Here is a 24644-nt window from a genome sequence, read left to right as displayed (position 1 = left end):
AGTCAAACTTGACCTCATTAACTCATTAAAATGGGCACCTGCTAAATCCAAGTAATTAAATAAATTCAAACGTGTTTCCGTTAGCATCTCGCTGTGGGGCAATGGTTAACGTTGCACGTTTTTTTTTTTTATTCACACTTTAATTTACAACTTTGCCTCAACGGTTCGGGTTCGATCCTCCATACTTACTTTTTTTTCTTTTTTTTTTTACCCCCCCCCCCCTCCAAACACCCGGGCAACGCCAGGTACCCCTCACTAGTCTATATATATATAAAAGCGAAAATGTATGTTCACTTTTTGTGTATGTCCAAGAAAGGCTTTTTTCAGAGAAGCGGTCGGTCGCCTAACAACTTTTTAAAACTTTTTATATCACATGTAAATCGTAATATCTCAGATTTAACAACGAAGCTCGCCTGTCTATTTAATTTGCTCGACTTCGGGACGATAAATATTCAACAGTTTTCGCTCGCCGCATGTAGGTTAGGTCTTTTCCTATGATGTTTCCCCCTACCCCCAACGTCTTGGGGGGGGGGCATTCCCGCACTAAATGAAATGCTACCCCACAGTCAAAAGTTGATCTCATTAAGTCATTAAAACGTGCACCTGCCAAATCCAAGTAATTAAATAAATTCAAACGTCTTTCCGTTAGCATCTCGCAGTGGCCCAATGGTTAAAACCGTTGCACTCTTTTTTTTTCACACTTTAATTTACAACTTTGCCTCAAGGCTTCAGGTTTGATCCTCATACTTACCTACCAAAACATTTTTTTTATTATTTTTTAACCCCCCCCCCCGGGAGTTTTGATTTACCCAAAACCACACACACCTCCAAACACCCGGGCAACGCCGGGTACCCCTCGCTAGTCAATGATAAATAAAGCAAATAAAAACTGAATCTTATATTTCTATTATTCAGACTACGGTTCTCATCTTGGTTATTTTCACATGGTGCAATAAAATGTAATGTTTTCAGTAATGAACAATCAATAAACAAAATAAACGTCTTAATACATATGTTCATGGGCTTGTTTATACATGCTGGTCTTTTATACGCTTTGTCTAGCATTATTTTTCTTTGCTGTGTTTCATGAATGATCTTCTGTTTAATTAAGATGAATTAACTCTTCTCATGCGGGGGGAAAAACACAAAAGACGTTTGCTGTGTTTTCTTCAAGGTCTTAATTTGGATAGAAGAGATTTAAGAGAGACAGAATAAATAATTATTTCCTTACCTTTCTAAGTTAAGAAATAAGTGATGCAATGAACAGATCTTTGTAACATTTGCTGAGATTATCAGTTTTCCATATCGTGCCTTGTTCGCATATCTTCTCTCCACTTGAAAATTTTGTCACTTGTCATCATTCAAATTTTTTGCCCCCTGCCTTGTTACCCATCTTTCACCCAACACTGGGAATGATTGTTTTACAGGTCTTGATTATCTTAATGTGACCCTTGTCAAAATTCACACTAGCTAACTTAATCGCTACTCACATAGGGTTCTGGAGGTTGATGGTTCAATTTTTACTTTAAGCGATAACTAAGAATAATTAACAATTCTATCTTGTCATGGCTGATGGAACAAGAACAATCTACCCTTGTAGATTAAATAAGATTCAGTTTGATATTTCATATAGGTTCCTTAGTTCGATATAAATATTCTCAAGATGAAAATAGTAGTCCAAGTGATCCAAATTATCAATCTTAATCTAAAAAATTCTTTTATTGTTATTGATTTTTATCTTGACTATTTTTACTTCTTGTATAGTAAAGCGTTTAGATGACCTTTTTTTCTGGTTTTTATCCAGAACTGCTCCTATATTAATAAACAAAAATAAAGAAAAATTTGTATGATGTACATACACATGACAAAATGAAACTATATTAAAAAAATCACATAAATTGATCAAGTATTATTTTTAAATAAGAAATCAAGTTTTATTAGCATCCAAAATGTGACTGTCTTGCCCACTATTAAAAAAAAAAAAATCCCCAAAAATCAAGAGTGGTAATACAACAATAATTCATATTTACTAGATTTATGTTGTAATGCCTACAAATTCCCATTAATCACTTTAAAATGATTTTCTTTTTTAAACATAAAACTACTTGACGAATATACATAATTTTTGGAATATGATATTTTCGTTTCATTATGGGTACATATACAGATTTTTCTTTCTTTTATATAGGGGATATTTTGGACAAGAACCCTTTTTGTGTTGCCTCTTATTTCTTAAATTTTGATGCAAACAGAGAATTCCGAAGAATATGTTTCCAAAAGAAACATCCATCTTTAATGCCTAGATTTGTGCTATAGATATGACACTTAACATAATCTCAAGGAACAAAAAATTGATAATAATAATAATAGGAAATCCACTGTTTGAAAAGCACTCGATATTAAGGATTTAACGGCCGAAAGACCAGATGAGTGCAAAATTGATTTCAATAAGCATTTCTATTTAATAAAATAAAATTGACATCTTTTTTTTTTCTTACAAATTTTCGAATAATAAAATGTTCTTCTTCAGAAAATACAGACAGTTTTCTTTTTTTTCTTATGTGTCATGGTGGAGGTAACATCCGGCATGTCTGCAGAAGTTGGTAATTGAGGTTGAATGATGTTTAAATGTCTGGTAAGTGTTAATGTTGGTCGATCATGATTCAGCCTCAATTTACAACCTCAGAGGATGTGCCAGGTGTTACCTCCATCATCACACGTAAGAAAAAAAATGTCTGTCTTGATGATCGTTGTTTATTATTTTTTTAAGCATCGTTGAAAATTTGAAATCTGAATTATTAAAGCAAAGCAGTTAGAAGCCATACAATAATGCATTGAAACAATTTTTTTTTTTAATGTTTCTGAATTTTTTAAATGAGAATTGATAATTCGTATTATTTGGATTCTTCAGACTACTGTTCTCATCTTGAGTGTTATTTTCACAACATTTCAGTTGATGTAACCTCCAACCTTCTTCAGGTGTATCTTGTCAAACTCGAGAATCTCTTTATCAAATTTGCAAGTACCCACGGTGTAATGGATAAAGTACTTTGTAAAATTTAGTTGTAAATTACACTTTTCTGAAGGTTGAAGGTTCAATCCTCAGTTTGGGTGACACACAAATGCAATTGTGAATAATTTAGGACTTCTACTCAGTTATAACTGATAGAACGAGAGCATGTTACCTCCATGGATTAAATAAAGGATTTTGTTCGAGTTTCCGAGTTAGACAGGATACAGATTAGCTGAAATGTGCAAATAATCCAAATACAATTTTTTGCAAATATTTGCATTGTATGGTTTTTAACAGCTTTGTTTTAATATTTCAAATCTTAAATTATTTTTCTCTTTTTTTATTAATTTCTATTGAAACCATGTTGATTTATGCTATATTAACTTTAATTTATTGTCATATAATCAAGGAAACTGAATTTTTATGTGAATGATTAAAGATAGAATAATACCAAATGTCTTCTTTTTTTTGTTCAGATGTGGCAGTGTGCACCTAACAGTATTCATTATTTATTGAGTCTGTGGCAACGAATGGTTGCTTCTGTCCCCTATGTCAAAGCCTCCGAACCACACTTGTTGGAAACCTACACTCCTGAAGTAACCAAGGCATACATTACGTCCAGAATGGAATCGGTTCATGTGGCCTTAAGGTAACATTAGCTCTTTCTCTCTTGAAACACATTCATTTTTTATTATTTGCCATGTGTGATGATTTCTATTCTTTTTTTTATATTTGTGCATTTTTCTTTTTCAGTGAAGGAATGGAGGATCCGTTAGAAGATAGTGGAATGGTTACGCAGCAACTTGATCAGGTAACTAATGGTTTTCGCATTCAAGAAAAAAAAAGGAAAAGGATTTATTTTTTGTCCCAAATGTTTATCATCTTCCATACAATTGCTTCAGTCATTTTATGTATGTCTATACAACTTAAGAAAGCAAGGGTCACCTTAGCTAAAATGCGATTTAAAAATAACTTGTAACTGAGAAAAAAAAAATCTGCTTCTTGGTTCCTTTGACATTCTATTACATAATTTGAACTCCTGATGTCATAAATATCAAACTAGTTGAAATGTTGGTGGCATCATTAATATTTAATGGATACTTATTAAGTTTACAACCTAATCTTGGGTCAACATCTTTTGGCAAGTTACGTAAGTTGCCAAAACGATTATTCAATCAGCTGCCAGAAGATGACAAGTTTCAATGAACACATCAAATTCATTAAATCAAAGAAATTTTTAAAAACTGGAAACCACTTTCAACAATGCTATGTCAATGTGAAATCCTTCCATTTCGGTGTTAAGAATGGTTTCCTAAGTTGAAAACCATTCTTAACATGAAGCATTTTAAATGAATCATCTAGTAGTTTTCACTTTGGTATCTCAGTTGCTTATGTAATCTGTCGAAAGATGCCTATGAGAAGTTGCTGGAAATTGGTCGTAAATTGGATAAGTACCACTTAATGATAGACTGAAAAGGAGGAGGAGGAGAAGTTTTTCTCTTATGTTAGTAAACCATGATCAATATTCAATTGTAACAGATAAAAAAAAAAAACAGCTCTATTAGCAAATGAAGGTATTGTCTTGGTTAAAAATGTTGCGTTTATTAACAATAGAAGAATTATAAAGGTTTAATAAGACTTTCTATCTATTGTAGGGAAGTACAGTGATTGGAATAGAATTTTCTATTTTCAACTTCATTCATAAAATTAACTTTTATTTGGGGAGGAGGGTCAAATTGCATCTGTTTTGGCTTCTGGTCCTCTTCCTTTCTCTTGCCTGTTTCAATAGACCAATATTTGCTTCCTATGACTTGTGGAAACATTTTTTATATATCTTGTTATAAAAATGAGTGATCACAAAAGTGATGGGGGTGGGCATGACTTTACTTTATATAGAAGAGTAGCATGGTTACCTGGCATTGCTCAGGTGTTATCGACAACAAAATAGAAGAGTTAAAAAGTGTCTAACATCTTTTTTAAAACTTTTCACTCTAGCTTTCTGTATCCATCATCTTTCTTTCTTTATATTGCTGTCTCTAGCAACTGGACAAAAATTGATGAATTACTACATAAATAACATTAAAACATTGGTCCAGAATTCAACCTAATTGAAAAAGCAGAACTACAGAAAAATCTTTGATGTATGTATCGATCACAAAATCAAAATGTCATATTGTAAAAATCACATAAATTGATAAAGTAATTTTTATTTTTTTACTAAGAAAATTAAATTTTATGAGAAACCAGAAATGGTGTGTCTCAATTAACTATATTTAATAAAGCAAGACAACTCAATTCGAACTACCGAAATTTTTAAATCCGTCTTGTTATGGCTAGAATATACTATGAATCGCTAAAAGTCATAAAAATCTGATTTTCTATTTAAAAAAAAAAACTTGATCAATTTATGTTATTTTTGGAACATGATGCATTCGCTCCATGATGGGTACATACATCATAAACATTTTTCTGTATTTTTTTTTTTTTTTAATTAGGTCGAATTTTGGATAAGAACCAAATATTTCTCTAAATTTTGCCCCCTCCACACGCACACATGAATGTAAAAGAAAATAATTGTATATTTTGTCTAAAGCAATGATGAAAAATAATATATCAGCTTTTTGGGTGTCTTAGGTAGTTTTTTTTATATTTAGCTCAACATATATATATGATGAGTTGTTTTAATCTCCTTTTTGTTAATTCTTTATAAATTAGCCATTTTTAAAAGTTATCCAATTGAAGGCGTTTTAAATTAAGTTGGTTTATTTTATATTTTTTATAAAGAATTAAAAAAATAAAATGTGTAAATGCTGATTTTTTTTTTTAAATGTTGATTTTTAACAAATGATCAAATTCCATTCTATATGACTGTTCACTTTTTGATAGAGAAAAATTCTGAAAATTCAAAAAAAGTTTTTACATATTATTTATTTTTGAACCAACAAAAGATGATAGCTTGCATGTTTCTTTTGTAGCTTTCAACAATTGGTCGGTGCGAATATGAAAAAACCTGTGCTTTGTTAGTGCAATTATTTGATGAGTCGGCACAAAGATATCAAGAATTAATTTCATCAGGAGGACAAAATGTAGAAATCACAGTGCAACAAGGTGAGATACGAGGTGTTTTTTTTTTTTGTTTTTTTTTTTAATTTTCAGTTTCTATCTCCCTTCCTCCCAAAGTAAAGGTTCTATTAATTATAAAGAAAAAACATTACAAAGATGTTTCTTTATTGTACATCAATATTCAGTTAAAATGTTTAACAATTCTTTAGTATGTTAATATTCAATTTAAATAACAGAAAGCAAGATTAAAATCTGCATTTTTTTTTCACCTCCAAACAAGGTGTATTGCCACTTTGATGTAAAGGTTATTATTTGAAATCATGTCTAATAGGGAACTGGAGAGTTGAGCAATGAGATGTCTGTTCACATTATATTTAAATTTCTGCAGTTTATTATGGCCCTAGCGGGAAATAGGGACGAAATTCCAAAGTCTAGCAATTTGAGGGAAGAAATTATTTCTGACATCTAAGCATCTTAATAGTGAAGAGGTTTGACTTTGCTGCTTGAAGAGTTAGTCTGCAGTATGTACATTGGAAGGAGCATAAGTGTTGTAGCTACTCAACGATACAAGGTAGTTTTTTTCTTTAATAAAACGTTGAAAGTTAAAAATTACTATGCTATCTGTAAGACATTATATACATTAATTGACCAAAATTGTCATAAACATATAATTAAATCTCTAAAATAATTGATTGTAAATACTTTCAAAACAGTTTAAATAATTCCTTTCAAATTTCAAAGGGTCATAAAGTAAATTTTATCATCAAAAGATCTCTGTTATTTACTTGAATAATTCAATATATTAGTATATATACTAGTGTTTGGATAATTAATTGGAATTGGAAAAAATTAAAACTTCTGAAGAAATCGGAAAAATTTAAGCCTTATTTTTTATTTCACAAACAATTTTAATTTTTTTTTTTTCTTGACAATAAAAAATGAAACCTTGTATTTATTAGGAGGTTGTTTATTTTCAATTTGAAGGCTGCCGGACTAGGTTAGAAATCCCATACTCAGATTTAGCATTGATTCTCCAAGTCTAATTTTTTTATTGGTAAATTATGGTAAAAAAAAAATAAATATATTTTAAGAGGTCACTTATGCCTATTCCTTATATAACTTTTTAAAATATTCAAATTTATTTTTACACCTATTTGCTGAACATCTATATGATGTCTCTTAGAGTTCAGTTAATTATTAAAACAGTCAGGACTAGTTTATTTTGCTGGTTCCACCTTGACCACTTACCCTAAATCTAACTGGCAGTCATAAAACCACATGTAATTGCTTAATTTTTTATATTACTACCCGGGCTTAGGGTTAGTAGTAAGAAAGAGGCATGTTTTTTATGCCTTTTAACAAGGACATGTTTGATCAGGAACATTAACATGGTTAAGATTTAAAACAAAATTGGTTACATGTCCTTAAAACACTGTCTGGTCTAAACGGAGTGATCATTTTATGTTAAATTTATATGCGAAACTAATTTTTTTTTTGTTTTTATTTTACCACGTTTTTCAGGCTGTTTTCATGTAATTGCCTTAAAAATGGAGAAACATTTTTTCTGTTTTGGTTAATTAGCATAGTACAGAGCGCTAATAATTTTTTTTTCTTCTTTTACGACAAAATGTTTGAATTGCAAATTGATGCCCCCCCCCCAAAGAAAACAAGCACTGATAATTTCATAACCATGCAATATTTACCTAGTACTGGGAAAATTATTAAAAATGAAATAAAATAATTTGTCAAGAAATAAAAATTACTGATAAATATTTATTGATAAATTAAATTTAAAAATGATTTCTTTAATTAAAAATTTTTTTTTTTTTTCGTTGGTGGATTTTTATCCATGTTTAAATTATTTTGGTGGACTTTTGTCCGGTCATTGCCCCCCCCCCCCATTAATTAAAAAAAGGATTCTACTTTCCTTTTGTGAGGACCCTGAAAAACAAATGCCTATGTAAAAAAAAAAAGAAAAAAAAAAAGACTTTAGAGTGGAAGACCAGTTTCACACATAAATTTTTAATGTAAAATGAGCTTGTATTTCAGAGACATACTTGTATTTTAGAGCAGTTAACCCAAAAAATACCTTTTGCTCTGGGAGATAAATCTGTGTTTTTTAGTGGGATGAGGGTAAGCAATTACACATAATTTTACAACTTTGCTGATTAGACTTGGGTTTAGTGATAAAAAAGATTTAGTGCATATCCTTAAAAAGTACAAATAGTTTGGAAATGATTGTCATATGTTAAATTTATATATGAAACTGATTTCCTGTTATAAATTCTAAAATAATTGTTTTTTTGTTTTCACAAAGTTTTTCAAAGTGTTCATACCTGATCATTTAAAAACAAAAAGGAATTTTTTTGAAATCTCATTTTTTTGGGTAATTTATCTGGAGATGTTAATCTACAAATTTGTCATGTTTCGTATTATCTGTATCTTGTTTTTATTTTATAGTAAAATAAATCAATCTAATAACAGACCAAATCTTTATAATTAGGATGAAAATACAAGCATTCTTTGATGGAGGAAAGGCATATGATAGTTAATAAATTCCCACCCCCTTGGTTTTCTAAATAGTAACATTATTATTTAAAATCTTATTCTTAACATGAAGTGGAGTATTTATTAACTATTCTATTTCTACACCATCTTATTTTGCATACCAATCGTTTATTATTGTCTATTGTTTATGAAAAAATTCAAATAGCATTTTATCAACTAACGATGGACTGATGCAAATTGGCTTTGTTTTTAAGAGAAATGAATCTTCAGTTGTATCAAAATGTTTAATCAATTCTAAGGAAAACATTTGAGAAAAAATATTGAAAAATGTCTACTCATGCAATATATCCCCTACATTCCTTAAGTGTATTTTTTATAAAAAAATATAAGCAAACATTACGTAGGAGTTGTACTGTAATTTGAAAATTTAAATCAACAAATCTTTAATTAAATATTTAGAGATTTTAAAGGAATTGGATTCATTATATTACTAATATATACTAGCAATACCACACCATTTTTTCTTTAGATTGAATGAACTCAAATCAAGCATTATTAAAAAGAGCATAAAAACAAAGAAATAATATCTTTAGTTTTTTAAAATCGGCCCATTAGAACTGGAGTTATGACCATTCAAAGTATTAAAAAATGCATGGTTCACTGGACATTTTGCCTTAAGTCAGTCCTATTCAAATGCATATAAGTTTGTGACTGAAAATGGTTGGAAATTTGTACTACTTACAAACTTACCCATCTTTAAAAAACTGTACCTTCAAATCTTTTTAAGATATTTTGATGAAATTTGGAACATATAATACTATGAAGGTTCAGTTGGCGTTATTTACGACCATCTCACTTGGTAACTTAGGGACTAATTAGCATATTTTAGCTTTAAGAAGAAACATCATAAAACAGCTAAGAAAAATGGTAAGTAAGGCTTTATTATCATCATAGGAAGTATTATTCTGATAGACATTATCATTTGACATTATAACATCATGAAAAATTCAAGATGGCAATCAGGAAATCCAAGATGGCCACCATGACACGATTCAAAGAAATTAACAAAATATGGCTAGTATATCAAATTAAAGGAAATTTTGTACAAATCAAAATTGTTTTCAAGTACATTAAACTAATTAGCATAATTAAGTTTCATTTTAACGGCTTTAAGTAGAAGCACCATAAAAAAAAAATTTTTTTTAATGGGAGGTAAGACTTTATCATAATGAAAAATATTATTCTGTCATTTTTCATATGGCAACCAGGAAATCCAAAATGGCAACTAGGAAATCCAAGATGGCTACTACAACACGATTCAAAGAAATTATTAACAAAATAAGGCTTGTAGCATATCAAATGAAAGGAAATGTTGTACAGATTACAATTATGTTTTCAAGTTCATTAAACTAATTAGGATAATTAAATTTCATTTTAACGGCTTCAAGTTACTGGGACAATTATCGGATGAGTTTCTACCACTATTTTGTGTAATTTTTGATTTTTAAGCTATTGTCAAGCCTTCAAGAGACATTTTAGCCATTTTTTCTTGTTCTCATGTAACGCTCGACACTACTTGTTTTTTTTTTTTTAACAGAATAAACATTTACAACACCAAAAATTTATCTAGGTAGGTAGAAGAGTAACTTGTCTTTGGTAACATTTATTTGTTTTATATATGTTTTTAAAACAAACTGAATAAGTTATTTTAATTTAACTGTATAAGTAGTTTATGCATTTTAACTCATTTAAAAGCGTGGTCATTGTCGGTCATTCGTTTTCAAAGAATTTATTTTTAAAAAATATTCTTTTCCTTTCCATCATTAAAAATTTGTTTTCTAAATAACAAAAAAAATGAATACTTGATGTTCATAAGTTAGTTGACGAATACATGTTTCGCCATTACTTTTATCTACTCATGTATAGAAAGTTTTTATCCAATTCTTTTAAATTTTTAAGACAAAAGAAATGAATATATTCGCTATTAAATAGTGTTTGAACACAGTTTCTATCTTTGTATTAGAAAGCGTCAACTTTGAGATGTTTTATTTGCGACTCGAAAACCAAGAACAGCAAAAAAAGAAAAAAAAATGTTCATTGTCGGTTATTCATTTTAAAAAAATATTCTTTTCCTGTCCATAATTAAAAATGGTACTACTACAGTTTATTGCTGAAAATGGAGACACCATTTTTTTCGGACACTGTCATCAAAATAAGAGGGCGCAATCAGTATTTTAAACTATGACCGAAGCATAAAATAAATAACAACAAAAAAAAAAAAAAATTAAATTAAAAAAAAACTAATTACTACGTGCCCTAGCATAATATAAACACCCCCAACCTCCCTATGTTAAAAACGGCTTTCAGAATACCCCATCCCCACCAACCTCAAAAGCTGTGCTTAACATGGAAAGGTTGGGGGTGTTTATACTACGCTGAGGCATGTAGTAATTAGTTCTTTCCGGAAATAATCATTATCTAGTTTAATTTTTTTGTTATTTATTTCATGCTTCGGTGATAGTTTAAAATACTGATTTTGACGACAGGTGCCCGAAAAAAAATTGGTGTCTCCATTTTCGGTGATAAACTGTAGTAATACCTTAAAAATTTCTTTTCTAAATAACAAAAATAAAATGATTACTTTATTTTCGTAAGTTAGTTGACGAATGATTTGTTTACAGATTATTTTGTGCACACAAAAATTCTCATGTTTACATGCGTTCATCACTAACTTCTATCGACTCCTGCATAAAAAGTTTTTATCCAATTCTTTTCAAATTTTAGGACAAAAGAAATCTATATATTCGCTATTAAATAGCATTTGAACACAGTTCTATCTTTACTTATCTTTATACTACTAAGTGTCAAATTTCAGATTTTCCATATGCCTAATTTGCATAGTTATTTTTGTTATTCATTTCTGATTTTGATGCTCTATTTTCTCTCTCTATATATATGCAATAGCTTTATAACTATTAACAATAATTAATGAAAATGATGTAATAAAAGAATAAATTGCCAAAACATTTTTTAAAATATTAATTTCCATTAATTTTTAAGAGACATAATTACAATAACTATTTTAGCAATTATCTTTGAGAGTACAACAAAAAAAACTGCACTCAGTAACATTTTACTGATGAAGTCTAGAAATGAAAATATTTAAACTAAATTCAAATTGTAAATTTAAAATTTGTTGATTAATTTGCAAAAATTAATTTCTTTTCAAATATAATTTAAAAGTTGTCTAATGTCTTAATGTTTTTTATCAAAAGATTCTCATTCTAAATGATTGTTTGATTTGTAGGTTTTAATATTACATTTCACAATTTAAGATGCAATAACAAAAAATAAAGTTTATTCATAAACATTTGATATCAATTTTTTTTTCCATATATTTTGCATGTTCTTTCCCTGTATGTGATTTAATTTTTTTTTTTTTAAAATAAAAAAATCAAATATGAGCAACAGAGGAGTGACTGTTTCACGTTGCCATTTTGAAAATTTAAAGAAACAAGTGAGATAACTCAAACACTCGTCTAGCTGAAACCATTATCAATAATTTCCCTCACTTTTTATCTGTGCCTAAATACATGAACAAAGCTTCTTTTTTAGAACTGCACGCCTGTGGAACTCTGTTCCATTCTCCTGCTTTCCAACTGATTTCAAGTCCAACATCAACAAGTTCTTGATTAGCTATCCTTTTAAGTAATCCAATTTACTAAATTTCCACTACTGACAATTACAACATTTGCCCATTGACTACGGTACACTCAGTAACCCTTATCCTCGAGTGGCCTCCAGGCTTTGATAAGTGGTGACTCATTTGTAAAAAAAAATATATATATATATATATATATCCAACTTTAGATTTTTGTTGTAATCTCTACAAATTCCTAGTAATTGCTTAAAAATGATTTTCTTTATAAAATAAAACTATCAATTTGTGATTTTTGGAATATGATATTTTCGTTTTGTCACAGAATGCGTACACCCTTTATTAATATTAGTTACTACATTTTAAATTGCAATCCCTTAAACAGATCTTTGTTGCTCATAAGTTCTAAATAGTTTTAATATTTTTTATTGAATCATCAAAATCTGTTTTTTTAAAAGAAAGTTAATTTTAAACGTTTTTGCCATCTTTCAGCTTAGAAATCATTTCTGTTAAAAATAAAACTAACAATTATTTTGCTAACATATGCAAACAGGTAATCTGTATTTGAAGATGAATTTAGCTTTTTTTCCATTCTCTTAGATGGAATTGAATTTGAAACTTTCTAATTAAATTATTTTTTTATATTGCTTTAAACTTGATATTTCTTTATCTTTAAATTACCCACTTTTTAAAATTGCATATTTTCTAATGAATAAAAAAAACTTGAAAAATGTTAATCTAAAATTAAATTTTTTTCAATATTGCATACTTTATCTGTTATTAATAAAATTATGAAGATCATGCATGTCTGTTTCTCGCTTATACATAATTTTGATGCAAGTCTACAGTTCAACCTAATTAAAAAAAAATGAAGCAAAACCTTTATGGTGTATGTACTTGACACAGAACAAAAATGTTATATTTTAAAAATCACATAAATTGATAAAGTAGTCTTTTTTATGTAAAAAAAAAAATAAATAATTTTTTTATGATTTTTAGTGATTTTAATAGTAAATTGTAGCCATTAGAAGGCTGATTTTGATAGCAATAGTTTGAACTGTGATGTTTCAATGTTATTGCTTTGAATTTATTTTACTTTTGTATTGAAATATTAAAATGAAATGAGTCAAATGTTTTGTTGCTTTTTCTTTCAGGTCGTCTCACCTGGTTAGTGTATATAATCGGTGCTGTTGTTGGTGGAAGGGTCTCTTTTGCAAGCACAGATGAACATGATGCCATGGATGGGGAATTGGTTTGTAGGTAAGTTGGCTGAAAGTCCTTTTTTTTATAATGTATTTAAATTTATACTTCTCTCTTCAATTTCTTTTTAATTAAGAAAACTAAAAAAAAAACAGTGTTTGCTCAAGTTTGATTCTGATTTGATGTTTATATCCCTATCTAAAACCCATGTCACAAGTTAGCTTTGTGAGTAAAATTGGTAGCAATGAAATTGCAAATTGCTGAATAATATGTAACCACGTGTCACATAGAATTACACTTATTAAAAAAAAGAAAATACAGATAAATCTTTATGATGTACGTACTGATGCAACGAAGATGTCATATTCCAAAAATGTAAATTGATAAAGTAGTTATTTTTTTAAGTAAGAAAATAAAATCTTATTTTTCTAAGTGAAATGTAGTGATTTGATCACAATGCATAAATAATGAGGATATAACTCAATTTGAACTAACAAGATCAAAATCAGCCTTATAATGGACATAGTATTAAAATCGCTAAAAATCATAAATTTTTATTTTCTTAGTTAAAACAAACTTAATTTACATGATTTTCCAAATATAACATTTGTTCTATGATGAGTACATACATCAAAGATTTATTTGTATTTTTTCTTTTTGTTAATAAGTGTAATTCTAAAGCAGCACCTTTTTTCTGTGCTATGTAAAGTAATATAAAATATTGTTTTTTTTTAATATTATTCTTGTATGAAGATTAAAATTCTAATAAAACTATGCTGTTTATGTTAGAGTAGATCAAATTGATATGTGAAAATGTTACACAAATTTTTTATTTCTTGTTGCTAACTTTAAAATGGGAAAACAGAATTAGTAAAATAAGGTATTATTGGTCAAATGAGAGGAGGGTATGCTGGGTTGTTGAAGGAATTTAATAAATTTTCTTAAAAATTTTTATATTTTATTTTTTTATTTTTAGAGTTTTACAATTGATGAATTTAACAGATTCTCGCTTGCAACAGAGTGGTTGTGAGAAGTTGGAGTTGGCTATCTTAAGTTTCTTTGAACAATTCAGAAAAATTTATGTTGGTGATCAAGTTCAGAAAACTTCTAAGGTAAGATCCAAAATAGTCTAATCAGACTAACAATAAATTTTTTACATTTAAGTGGCTTCAAGCCTTGTCTGGGGTGATTTCCATTAAAAAACAAACAACAAAAAAAAACCCCTGCAATGTGCTTACACAAAATTGCCTTAAATTTATTCTTGAACCATGACTTTAGTCTTTTTTTAAAATGAATTTTAAATTATTAATGAGAGATTGATAGTTGTAGGAAAATTAAAGCTGAATAAAGATTTTTTTTTTTTTATCTATATATCTTCAAAGGTGAGAATGTGTGAGAACAATTCTCAACCTATATACTCAATGGATTTTTTATCTACAGACTTAAAATTTGGTATATAGAATATTCAGACATGTAGAAAACTTTTTAATCAGTTTTCATCTGGTAAAAAGGCTATTATGGGCCAAAATTAAAAAATTAGTACTTGGGTGTCATCAAATTTTTATCTGTTTGTCAACTGTTTCACAACTGCACATGTATGAATCATTCACATTATGTTAAGTAGGGTTGAAAACACTTTTTAAATATCATGTCATGTTGGCCTAATGGTTATCATACTTGACTCACTGTCTTTAGCTTTTGATTTTAATCTCAGCTTGAGTATTATTTTTTACTTACAAGACGTGAACTGTTTAGAAAAACAATACTCGCATGCACAGGTCTCAATTTCTTTGTTTTTTTTTTTATTTATTTTTTTTAATGGAATTTAACTGTTTAATTGTTTAATACTGGGCAATGCAATGCCAGGTACATCTAGTTAATAATAAATGCATATTATTTGAAATAAACTAATATAATGAAAACTGGTATATTACGAAAGTGTCTATTTTTGATGGTGTCAAATCAACTTTTAGACAATTTAAACATAAGACTAAGAAAAATAAACAGTTTATTCACTTTTATCGTTATAATATGCTAAATTCTAAAAGCAACAAGTTATTTAAGTCAATAATTCAATAAAAAGATAAAATTAGGATTTTATACTTTTATATCTGGAAATTTGCCAATCTGAATCATTCCTTTAAATTGTTAAAAAGATATTAATTTTTAACTGATGTAAGACTTGGCCTGTATATCTCAACCACACAAGCCTCTGCACGCACACGCACACATTAATAAAATGGTTTTACTTTTTTCCATCAAAATAGTTTCAATAGAAAACTAACCAGTACTTCTTTGACAAATCTTTCACATTCATCGCTTTTAGCACTTGTTGAATCATGTTCCTTAAAATTATGCATGCATTTCATTCATGTTTAAAAATTTGATCTGGGTGACACCTTTTGTTATATACTGTACATACAACATATATTCAGCGGTGCTTCAAAATAAACCAGTATTCAACAAGGACTTACATGAATATATAAATATAAGTTGGATTGTCTTTTCATCCTTTTTTTAAGAATATTTCCCAATCTCTTGAGTAAATGACAATGGTTCTATTCTCTTAATTCTTTTTCAGGTATATCGAAGATTATCAGAAGTTTTAGGATTAAGTGATGAATCCATGGTTTTGAGTGTTTTCATTGGAAAAATGTAAGTTGAAAAATTTTCAAAAGAATTTCTTCAAAAATATTCTAATATAACTTTTATTCAAATAAGTTCAGATGTTTTTTATTTCATACTTTTTTATGAAACCCGAAACTCTTACTATTAGTAAATTAAAACAAATCGTATCTGAGTTTTTAAGTTGTTTTCTACTGGTAAATGTGTATTTGTATTTCTCTCTTATATGTGTGTATAAGTTGAAAGACAACCTAAAACATGGTTTGCATAAACTTGAAGAGTCACTGAATTTTGACTTTTGCCATGAAAAGGCCTTGTTTCTATTATTTCCTTGAAAATATAGAAAATGTCTTGAAAATCATATTTATGACCAATAAAAATTTGTGTTGAATTATTAAAAATAAAATTGAAATAAATACTATTAATTATTTAAGTATTAATAAAAATACTATTAAAATATTTATTAAATACTAAAAATAAAATTGAAATACATGCTTCTGAAATTGCATCATCATATTGTGAGGTTACATCCCTTTATCACAAAATTTGCTTTTACTTTTTAATTTTGAATTTCTGATATTGTGGTATCCACAATACCAGAAATGTGGAGTTATGTCTCTTTATCATAAAACTACCCATCAAGTAGTTTTATCATAAATATCATACCATAATACCAATAATTCCAAATTTAAAAGTAAAACGAATTCAGTATAAACATATTCAACAATGGAGAAAATAACAATACTTAATCGCGCTGAAGTGAGTCAGAGAATGTAAATATGATTGTCAACAGGCATATTGTTGTCTATGTAAAAAGATATTTCTTTTGAGTAGTTTGGTGGAACCATTCCAAAATTTTCTGTGATTCCGATCCAATTATTGATTCCGTTCTAAATTTATGATTCGATTCTGATTCTTTGAATATTTATAAATATTTAATTAGAGACTTTTTTTTTTTTTTTTTGTAAATTTTCAAATTATTACATAAATCCTTGGGTAATTTCTGGGTATGTTTTTTCTCAAACGTTTTCCTTGTAATGTATTGCAAATTGAAAGACAACAAAAGGTTTATTTTAAACGAAACCAAATTGTATCAGTTTGTCGTTAGTATACAACATGCCACTTGAAAGTTTTCATAAACAGTTGAAAATAGTTGATGATTGGTAGGTAAAATGAGAAAACAATGTAAAAATAAAATATTACCCCCCATTATTATGAATGAATTTGTAAATATTACTGTTTAGAAAATCATTTTTAACATGGAGAGGGCATTGGGCTTTGTTAACTATTATGTGCCTTCCTTCTGTGAATGTTTAAATTTTATTTATATAAATATGGTGGGTTATTAAATTGATTTGATTTGCCGTAATAAAAGAAAACAAAAATGAGATGGAAATAATAACTACTAGAGGGACCTGTGGAAATTCCGCAGGGGACTCATAAGGAATATATTGATGTTGGTATTCATGGCATAAATAGAGATGCTCTGATATTATTGTAACTCTTGTTAAAACTGAAAAAGTATTTATCTAGGCTAGCAAGAATGCCCGGCATAGCCAAGTTGTTAAGTATGATATTTGAATTCTTGCAGATTTCGTATATATTATTATAGTTAATGTTCTATCGATTTTTATATATTATAAAGTTGCGATTTCAAAAATAAAAAAAATATATCCATATGACTTTGGTGCATCAGCTTGAGTTCCTTCAGCTATGGCCCTGTCGGTGGGGCATTAGAATACGCCGACTGCCCCCCTGCAGAGGGTAAAAGTCCCTCAATGGGGGTCCTGGATATGACCTTAAACTATATCCAGTGGTGAGGCCCCAGCTTGTCGGCTTTGGAGAGTGTGCAGCCACCCTTTAATTACCATTGCTCCCAGGTCCACTCTGACCCGGAGTGGTAGTACCTGTTAGGGTCCCAACTATGGGTTAAATAGAAACCGACGTGAAAACAAAAAATATATTCTGTTAAAAAATTTTTCTTCAAAATCTTTGGATTCAGCATTAAATAATCTGAAAAGGGTTGATATGCCGTAAAACAAAAACAACCAACCAATCCTTCAGCTATAATCGAAACCAAAGCCAAAATTTATGAAGAATTCTCGATAAAATTATTTATTAAATAAAAAATGGATCACTGGAGTTCCATCAGCTATTCTTATGTCTTATGAAGAATTCTTGGTAAAATTATTTATTATAAGAAATGTGAATTCATAATTAAACAATATTCACTCTGATGTAATCGTGACACACAAAATAAATAACACACACTATCGTATTGATATATAGTATTGTTAAGTCATAAAAAGCATGTTCCTTTCCTACTACTAAACCCTAAGTACAGGTGGCAATATGAAAAATATAGCAATTACATATGATTTTATGATTTTGCTGATCTGCCTGAGAATTAGTGGTCAAAATTACTTAACTACTTAAAAAGTTATAATGTACCGAAATGGGATCAGTTTACATTATATTTATATGCACAACTGAACCCCCATTCTAAATTCTAAACTAACATTTCAGTGTGCTCACACATAATCACCTAAAAAAAGTAGAATCTCGTATGTTTTGGGTGTTTTAAATGTAAATGAATTTTTTTTTTTTTTTTTTTTAAGTGAACAAACTTCTCAATGTTTGCTCTTCCAAAGTTTTGATAAACTTGTGAAATTTTCATCTATATTTTTGCTTGTGCCAGACCAAACAAAATATAAGGAAACATGAAATATTTCAAAGGATGTGGTGATCATACAAAACCAGCACCAGAAAAAAAATTTGCAGCAGAAAATCTTTGATATCAAAGTCCCAATCTCTAATAGACACCCTATGGCCATTTATCAAATAGGTGGGAAAAGCTTTTTAAAATCTGTGATATTGAATAGGAAAGTGAACTCTAGAATATTTACTTTGCTTACAACAAAAACTAATAAAAACAAATTAAATTAGGTTTGAAGAGTGAGGATTTCTTTGTGTCCAAAAAGGTGTAATAAAACTTTATTTCAGAAGAAGCAGATGACAAACATCTCAATGTACAACTAGCGCCAACAAAATTTACCCCCCATGATCATTTAAAATTTGTTAATAATCATATGAACTCCCTCAGATGAGGGCATATAGACATTTTAGCGAATAGATATGAAATGATTACAAAGGCAATAGGCAAGTTATAAATGACCAATTACTTAAACTCTGCTAATCAATGTTAAATCTGTAAATGAGATTTATAACTCATTCTGTGGCCCTTCTCAGTCTTATGTTGTTAAGGAACAACTTCTAATAAAAAAAAAAAAACAATTTTGCTTGTTTCATTTTTTATTTAAAAATTTTAAAGAATCGGTTTGGAATCGGAAATTAGACTATAATTTTTCCGATACCCCAAAAAGTTTTGATTTTTCCAATTACCAATTCCAATTAATTGTCCCAACACTAGTTTTGAGTAAATGGGTGAAAGTACCTTGAAATTCCACATGGCTGGCACTAAACACAAAATGAACAAATGCACGTGTTGGGAATTGGCATGTAAATTGATAAGTTACAATTTTGTTTTGAAATCATCAACTTCAACTGACAGTCTCAAATCAACATATGAAATTTCAGCCCTGCCACAAACTGGAACTTCAGATATAAGCTACAAACTTAACTCTGTTTTGGATTTTGCTTGTTGCACATTATGTTTATGTAAATAACTATGACCTTTAAAACTACTCCATGAAATGATTTTGGTACTTATGCAGTTTTGTTACCACAATAAATCTAAACTTTCATAATGTTTCCGGGCAGATAATGGGAAGAAAAAAACCGGAATTTGCTGATAAAAGAATTAAAACAACAACATATGAAAGATTTTTAGATTTACTTTTTTTGTTTATGGAGGGGGGAGTTTTTCCTTTTTTTAACATGAACAAAAACAAAGGAAAAAAAAAATTAGACTTTTTTTGCAAATTCAATAATTTTTGGGGGCCATATTTATGAATTTTTTTAATGGAGAGGGCAGGGTGGTTGGCAAAATATTTTTTTGCTTTAAGAGCAGACAATAACAGCAAGTCGAAGGAAGCTACCTGGTTTGATATGGAGATGAAGGGATCTTTTTTGAATTCCTGTCTCCGCATGAACTCTGTCAGGTAGCTTTCTAATTAGTCCCTATTTGTTCAAACATTCAATTTTGTTCCTTTGTTTTGCCTCCTTCCACATTCTCGTGGTTCGTTGTCGCGTGTGAAGTAGGGTCAACAAAGTTTCACTTGTGATTAACCGTTTCATGTCTGTAACCCTCTCCTTCAACTCCACTGTACGCCCTCCGGCAGTTAGATACGATTGTCTCAGGCTAAATGTATTTTTTTTTTATTAATGGAAGGAGGGTTTCGGCATTCCTGTTTGGTATGGTAACTAGAACACCTTCCTTCTCTGTGGGGTCATATCTGCCGAAGACCCAGAATAGTTGGAAGGCCCTCCCAACATCATATTTCCTTCTGATGAAGAGGAATTAATCAATCTCAACTGTACGCCTTGGGTCTCCGATCTGTCAAGGGTTTCACCAAAAATACTCAGAACATACATCTCTGCAAAAGTTTCTCCAGTCAGACAGTTTTTGTTTCGACTTGATGCCGAACTCACAGCTAATATTTTAAAATGTTGCCATAGATATATGAATTTTAGAATTTGTGCAATTGAAAGATGAGATTGAGTGATAAACGACCCTTTCCGTAATTCACTTCATGCATTTCGGATTATGGCATTTCCAGGCATGGCTTTTTTTTTTTTTTTTTTTTTTTTTTAAATAAAGATGACAATGATGTTTGCATACCCAGCATTTCTTCATTGTGTCAATAAGCTTCTTCTCTTGGGCAAATTGGATAGCAGACTCCTTAGATTGGAGTTTTTTTTTTTACTTAGCTGCAATAAATTTATTTTGTTCATTGCTTGTGAACTTCGGCAAAAAATTCATTGAATTATTTTCTCATCTACTAGCTTGAATTTGATTGGCAAAGTGGCTCAGCATATCCCGATTCTTTCCGTTATCTGCCCGGAAATGCTTGTGAAACTGTGTGTTTATTCTGGTAATAAAACTGTATGATTTTTCCTGTTAAGATTTTTAGTTTATTATATCATTGTTTATATATCAAATTTTGTTTTGAAAACTTTTGTTTTGAGAAGACCTTGAAAAACTTTGAAAAGCCTTAAAAAGTCCTTGAAAATAGACATTGAAAATCTGTATGAATCTTGTAAAATTTAGCCAAATCTCATCAATTTATTTCAACCCAATAATGCTTTTTCAAATAAGCAAACTAATTGAGGAACGATAAAACAGTGTATTTTTTTTTTTACTTCTCAGTCACACAAAAGCCCTCAAACAGCTTATTCATTTGAAAAGGCCTTATTGGGTTGAAATAAATTCAGAGTGAATATTTGGTCATTTATCTTCTTTTTTTTTATCTTCTTTTTTTTCTCTGTTACATATTGAGTTCCCCTACAAAAATTGCTCTATCCTTTATAGACACAATATTGCACACATTTGATTTGTTGCTTCCTATGAAATTTGAAATGAATATTGATTTCTTATTTGAATTCTTTCCAGCATTACAAATCTAAAATATTGGGGTCGAAGTGAACAAATAATTACCAAGACACTTCTGTTGCTAAGTGACTTATCAGTCGGTTATAGCAGTGGTCGCAAATTGGTGAAATTAGAAGCCGTACAGCTGATGCTCAATAATCACACAGTAAGTATGCATTATTTTTATTCTGAAAGCATTCAAATAACTAAAATGAAATCTGTTAACCTATAAAATTCATAAACCAAATTGAATTCTATTGTGCATTTTATGATCAAAATCCCTAATCTGCTCCCGTAACCTGGCATCACTTATATATTGTGAATAATATGGTCACAAGAAATGGAATCTCAAAGACGTCTACCATGCTTTTTTTTTTTTTTTTTTAGCAAATACATTTAAATTCATCTCATCTAGATTAAAAAAACATTTTTAATTGTAGATACTCTTAGCAATAGCAAGCCTATTTTAGTATCTTGTCCTCCTTATTGTGTGAAGTCGTCTCCAAATGTAGCTAAGTTGTATCTATCTACTTGAAGCTACATTCAACATGTCCAGTGGTTTATGGGAAGATGCTATTTATATAACACCATCACCCAAGTTAGTATCACCCTGGAAATGGGGCTGTCCCATATCACATACTAAATATTTCCTTTTTTATTAGTAAAAATGATATCTGAGAACGCTTTATAAACAGTTTCATGGGAATTATTCAAAATAATTAATTCATTAAATAATTGTTAGGGATATTTTATTTATTTTTTTTAATATTTGAACCTTAAAAATATTTCCCAAACTTTGTACTTGAATATTTTGCTTCTCAGTATCTCACTCTGCTGTATGGACAAAATGATTTTTTTTTCTTTTTTAGATAGGTTATTTCAGTATATCAGTACTCGTCCCAAAACTGTGAACTTAAAATTCATTTCTTTACTCAAAACGTTTGTGCTATTTCTACGAAAATTTAAAATGAAATAAAGAAAAAAAATATTACTTATGAATAAAATTCCTGAAAGTCTTGTAAATTACCATTGTTCTAAATGAACTGTTTTATTAAAAATTTGTAATTTATAGACTAATGTTTCTTTTTTCTTATCTTTGCAGAGTGACCACTTTCCGTTTTTGGGTGTGAACACAAACAGTAATATCATGGCAGATATGAGATGTCGAACCACTTTTTATACCGCCCTTGGTCGACTCTTACTTGTTGATCTTGGTGAAGATGAAGAGAAATTTGATCAATTTATGTTACCACTTACAGGTAAAGAATCACTTGAAATTAATACAAAAATCATTTTAAATATGATCATGTTTTTTTAAGGTGTTCATTGAATGAGTTTCTTAAATAACTTTTTTTTTGATAAATCATTTTTTCCAATCTTTCTCGCAATCTGCTAGTCCAAAGCTTTAAACTCAAACGTTTGAAAATATTTACCAAAACCAGAAGTTGTCTGCTGCCCTCCAATTCCAGTTTTTTTCTTTCTGTCCCTTAGTCTTCCTTTATGACATCACATCTAGTTAAGCCCTGGCAAGCTAGAAGGAGAAAAGCAAATCACTAGTTGATACAATCAGCTATGGTCGCATCTCCTCACTAACCCTTCTTCCCTCTCTCTCTTTTTGCCTGGTGACATTAAGCAAAGACAGAAACAGAACACCATGATAATCTATGCATGTTTTTTTATTACATTTTCACCTCAGCAAGGCACATTGCCACTTTGTTGTAGGGAGCTACTATCAGGGACATAAGCATCAGGGGTACTGTGTAGGGAGTTGGGCAGCAAGATATCAGTTCACGTTACACTTGAACTTCTGCATGTCAGTACAGTTGGGGAAGCAGGGACCCGGAAGGAAATTCCAAAGTCTAGCTGTTCTGGGGAAGAAACTACTGGAGTAGAAGGCTCTCTTACATCTAGGGATCTCTACTGTGAAGAGGTGGGATTTAGCTGCTTGCCGGGTTTGTCGGGGGTATTTACGTCGAGGGGGGCACAAGTGCTTGCAACGTCAGAGCATTCACCGTTAAAGTACTTGTAGAAAAGGCAGAGGGATGCAACATTTCGTCAATGGGACAGAGGCTGAAATTTAGATGACAGTTCAGGACCTATCAGATTGACGACTCTCTTTTGAACCTTGTCTAGGAGCGAGAGACTAGTGGCAGATGCACCAGCCCAAATATGACAACAATACTCCATACATGGGCGAATGGTGGCCTTATAGAGGTATAGGATACTTTCAGGCGTTAGTAGCTTCTTCGCAGCGGTCCTGGCAATACTCTCAATGTAATTGTTCCAACTCATGTTTCCTGTGAACGTTAGGCCGAGGAGTTTAAAAGATGTACTTTCAGATAATCATTGGCCATTGCTATTGGTGGTAGGGAAGGTTTCTTGTAATTATTGAAAGAAACAAGTTTAGTCTTGGCAGCATTGAATGTAACCATCCATTTTTGTCCCCATTCCACTATTGATCGGATTGTGCTATTTCTTTAGATACGTGTTCATTTGTTTTCCTGTCGTGTCTGTTATAGAGCATGGTGTCGTCAGCATATATACCCATCTCACAGACAATTTTGTCAGGGAGGTCATTTATGTATATTAGGAATAACAGAGGTCCAAGGATAGACCCCTGAGATACTCCCGCATTTATATCATATTGCTTAGATGTATGACCGTCAAGGACAACCTGGATTTTTCTCTTATCTAGAAGGATTTAATTGTGTTATGTATTCTTCCAGTGATACCGTATGATCTGATTTTCCTAAGATCTTCATGCCATACGCTGTCAAAAGCCTTAGATATATCTAGAGCTACTACTCTACCCTTCCCCGCTTTGTCCAGTGAATGGTATATACGTTCTGAGATTAGTGAGGATGTCTACAGTGGAACGGGCTTGCCTAAATTCATTTTTGTTAGTCAGTCAGAAGTTTAGCATCTGTAAGGTGATGAACTAGAACTTGGTTAATTATGGTCTCAAATACTTTGGCAAAAAGTGGAAGGAGGCTAATGGGGCGATAATTTACTGGGTCAGTTCTTTC

At 30.0% G+C, this 24644-nt stretch overlaps 1 protein-coding gene across 4 annotated transcripts in view; it reads left to right on the top strand.

Moving 5' to 3' along the window:
• The window catches only part of LOC145283548 (exportin-7-like), a 154444-nt gene that overhangs the window by 73765 nt on the left and 56035 nt on the right, over positions 1–24644 (top strand). For all 4 annotated transcript variants that reach the window (XM_080132429.1, XM_080132430.1, XM_080132428.1 and 1 more), the window contains exons 12-19: positions 3490–3662; positions 3767–3824; positions 5989–6121; positions 13397–13502; positions 14419–14554; positions 16024–16097; positions 21640–21784; positions 22721–22877. In XM_080132429.1, coding sequence (XP_079988555.1) covers positions 3490–3662; positions 3767–3824; positions 5989–6121; positions 13397–13502; positions 14419–14554; positions 16024–16097; positions 21640–21784; positions 22721–22877 — 982 coding nt within the window. The remainder of the gene's footprint in view (positions 1–3489; positions 3663–3766; positions 3825–5988; positions 6122–13396; positions 13503–14418; positions 14555–16023; positions 16098–21639; positions 21785–22720; positions 22878–24644) is intronic.

Source organism: Euprymna scolopes, chromosome 8 (assembly GCF_053919585.1).
Source record: "Euprymna scolopes isolate OS-2025 chromosome 8, ASM5391958v1, whole genome shotgun sequence".
NCBI classification, from domain to species: Eukaryota; Metazoa; Mollusca; class Cephalopoda; order Sepiida; family Sepiolidae; genus Euprymna; species Euprymna scolopes.
The sequence above is the reverse complement of the archived record's forward strand: the minus strand, read 5'-3'. Positions and strand labels throughout refer to the sequence as shown.